A 3,963-nucleotide genomic window follows, 5' to 3' on the forward strand; every position below is an offset into this window, starting at 1 on the left:
ATATCACTGTTCCAGAAAACCCAAATCTTACTATTATAATTACTAGTGGCATTATCCATGTTCAATTGTACTTTAAAGCTTTGAATATTAACACTCTCAGAGAAGGGTTCCAAAATGGCAATAATTGACAATTGGTGCATTTTCCTAAGCATTTTGAGTCTTTCCAACACTCCTTGAGTGTTGATTCCTCTCACATTCCATATGATTGTGTTAATCATTGGGATGATCTGGATGAGAAAAGCCTGGTATTAGGTCTGCCAGCAGTAACATTGCTAGCATCTTGCTTAGATAGATGGAATTTGTCTTGGTGAAAACTCCTTGGGGAAAGACCCTGCCTATTAGTTACCTGCTGTATCTCATTCTCAAGAGTTTGATCATTAGATGGACTAAAGGCTCTGATGAGAGCCTTACTAGTCTCATCATTATCCTCTTGATCCTCTATAAACTGATTATCTCCACCCAGCTCATCTTCTGAGTTAATCACAGCATACTCATCCACAATAGGTTCAGGATTGACCTTACTGTTTTGTTGCTTCTTATCCATGGGCTCAGATGTGTGTGGGATCATATACTGAACCTGTAGGGGAGGGATGTCCAAGCCTTGGTTATCATCAACCATAACAATTTTATTACAAACTTCCTCCCCTGTTCCCTGTTCATGTTTAGTATCTATTTCATGCTGTTTGTTTTGCCTTCTTTTTTCAGCATCCCTTTTTTGTTTACTAGGTTTGTTTTCGCTCTTTGGAGTACCTTCAGCACCCTTAGTACCACCCTGTTTCTCCAAATCATTACCATTCTTTTTCCCAGGTTGTTGTGTCCCATTTATTCCTTTAGCAGACTGCTCACAACTGACACTGTTTTGATTTTGCTGCTGAGTTTGTTGATTCTGTTTTTGACTCTGTAATTCCTGTGTGTTTTCAGCATTCTTAGGGGCTCTATGGTCTATCATATGGTCTTTGTCCAACCCCTCATGCATAACATGAGGCAAATCCCCCCTTTTGGTATCCCCATCCTGCAGATTAGTGGGTAACTCCTGACACCCCCCATCCATACCTCCATCAACTTCATCAGTAAGACCATCAATAACATTAAAATTATCAGGGGTTTTGGGGTGTGGGAGAGATAAGTCAATACCTGTCCTCCTTATTTTGTTGCTGTCATCAGCTTGATGGTGAGGAGTTTTGTGAATATTTGTGTTATTCATGACAGGTTGCTCTTTTAAATTACCAATACTAGATTGGTTTGATTGCCTTGCTGTTTCCCTGGTTCCATTGTGTTCAGCTTGCTGTTTTTCCTGTCTTTCCTGCAATTCAAGATTTTCAAAAATATTTTGTGTTGGAACGAAGGATATACCTGTATTTCCTTGTTCTTGCTGATGGCTGTTACTGTTGCTTTGCATTGAGGTGGTGATAAGTCTCCACACAGCTTTAGTGGTGTCTTGTTCTTGATTTTTTTGGTGTTTCCTTCTTTGTATCTGCCACTGATCTTCATGTACTTCCTCTTGCTGCCCCTTCTCCTCTTGACTTTGTGTATTTTTCTTTTGCTGTTGACTTGTACTGTGTGTTTTAGGTTGAGTCTGATTCACCTCTTTTTCATTTCCTCCCTTTTTCGTTTTGTTTGGTTGGCTTGGAATTTTTGTTGTGCCCTCCTTTGGATCCTTTCTCTGTTCCTGCAATTTCCCAGAATCCTTTTCTTTGCTGCTTTCTTCCACCTCCAAGTCCTTTTTTTTCCTGATCTCCTCATCTCTTTTTTTAATTGTGCACTCTTCATCTCTATGTCCTTGATGTTTACAATAAAAACAATAACTAGGTATACCCTCATACTCCACTTTTAGCCATCTTCCCTTGTTAGGATTGGATTGTTTGAACCCCAACCATACATGGGAAGGTCTTTCTTTGGTTAAGTCAACTTGAATTTTAACTCTAGTAGTACTACCCCTAGTTCTTTGAGCTGTGGGTGTATCCAAAAACATCACCTGCCCAATACTCTCTAAGATAGTATATAAAAACACTTTGTTATAGCAGTGCCAAGGGAGGCTAGGGATGGACACCCATATTGGCACTACTGGTGTTTCCTCTTCAGGGGTAAAATCCGGAGTCCAAGCTTGTATTCTCATATTTTGTCCTTCAATATTCATTTTCAGCTTAGTCCAAACAGTTTGGTAATCTAATTCATTGTCCAAATCAATGTAGACATGTCTTGAGTTGAAGTGAGTGATCTTAACACCCCCCATAAGTTGTGTTTGCAAAATGAAGCTTTTTCTAACTTGTTCCATCCTAGGCATAGTGTTAGTGAACTTGCCTACCAAGGTATACTTACAAATTTCCGCTAGTCTAACATAATAGTCATTCTCATCTATAAGGACAGCAGGAAAGCCTTGCCTAGACGTGTGAACAGGTTCATTCAAGATGATAGGATTTTCATTTTTTGCTTGGTTATATCTCAATCTCGCAGCAAAGGACTGTACCACAGTGTAGGGGGCTGGTTCCACATTTTGATCATTCTTAATGTTGTTACTAGACTGTTGACCTTGGTGAGGATTATTATGGTTTCTAATAGTAGCCTGATTAACCTTATCAATTGGTATGTTAACATTAACATTTTGAGGATTAGGCTCATACCTTGTAAAATTATTGGAGATCTTAGGGAAGTTGTTATGATACTCTTCCCTTGCCCTGTCGACTTGAATTGGAGGGTTGCCTCTCCCCTGTTTGGAACTGTGGCTGGTGTGATCAATTTGCCTCCCACCTTCATTTGTTTTGACTGGTTCTTTCCTTTGTTCCTTTGATTTAGCCTCTCCTTCTCCTTCTTGATGATATTTGTTTGGCACCTTCATTGAATTACCTGCATTAGCAATTGGAGTTAGTTGGGATGGGATACCTGCCTTGGCAAAGGAAAATTTGGAGTTTGTAGTTGTTGATGTAGTTGACTGTATGGCCATGTTCTTCATATTATGGCCATGTTGATCGTTCGAGTCCTCCCCCTGCAGTTTATTGTTTACTTTGTTAGTTGTTTTTGTTTCAAGTTGCTGAGGAGTAATTTCAGTGTCATTTCGTGCCACTCCTCGAACACCACTTGATGAATCCCCTGCACTTTCATGTAGCTCAGGTTGTGCTTTGAGTTTGTGATCATTGAGACTTGTTGGATTGTTGTTGATGGTTTCTCTGTTGGAATTGCTTGGTTCTACTATTAGTTGCACATTTTGGGCCTGAGAAACAACTTTTTTTTGCGAACTTCCATGGATTTCGGTGTGCGAAGCTGTATCTTCGCTGGAGATGCCATCGCCGGCATAGTGACCATCCATTTGCTTCGAAATTTGGCTGGGAGAGACTTCATGACCAGGGGAACAAACCCCAATGGTCAAATCCTTTCGAATTTGGTTGGAAGATTGTCGAATATGACTTTGCATCTCCTGCAGTTTTATCACGACATTTTCGAAAATCGCCTCTCGATTTTGATCGATTGGAACGGTGGAACTGGCTAATTTTTGCACTGGGGATAGATCTTTATGAGGATTATTCGTTTCTCTACTCTATTCCTCTTGATTCCATCCAGAATTCCTTGTGCAAATATTTCCTTGTACTTCAGCGAACGCCTCTTCAAGAATCGCAGGTTCCATCGCATCTTCCCCCCGCAATTTCGAAGCATTCTGAGATTGATCTTGGAGCGTGTTATGGTGTATTGAGAAGCCTAAGTGAGAGCGCTCCTCTTGGTTTTGGTCCGGTGGCCATTTGACGGCTGACGGTGCCCCACGCGCCTTCGCGGCGCTGGGCAATTGTAGTGAGTCAGCCGTTGTGAGAGAGAGCGCGTGCGATGAGAGAGAAAATGTAGAGAGAGAAAAATTTCAGGAAATGGGGCGCGATCGACTATTCTTGCCTTAATTATAAAGTTAGAGGGTTAATGCTAATAAGTCTAATTACTTGGGGGTTAAAAGAGGTAACCTTAAGTTAATTAGTGGGTTAT

At 40.8% G+C, this 3,963-nt stretch overlaps 1 protein-coding gene across 1 annotated transcript; it reads right to left on the reverse strand.

The window, feature by feature from the left end:
* Positions 1–214: 214 nt before the first annotated feature.
* On the reverse strand, positions 215–3,409 carry LOC138338429 (uncharacterized). The gene has a single exon (XM_069289388.1). It carries the CDS (start codon positions 3,407–3,409, stop codon positions 215–217), a length of 3,195 nt encoding a protein of 1,064 aa, XP_069145489.1.
* Positions 3,410–3,963: the final 554 nt, after the last annotated feature.

Source organism: Solanum lycopersicum, chromosome 9 (assembly GCF_036512215.1).
Source record: "Solanum lycopersicum chromosome 9, SLM_r2.1".
NCBI lineage: Eukaryota > Viridiplantae > Streptophyta > Magnoliopsida > Solanales > Solanaceae > Solanum > Solanum lycopersicum.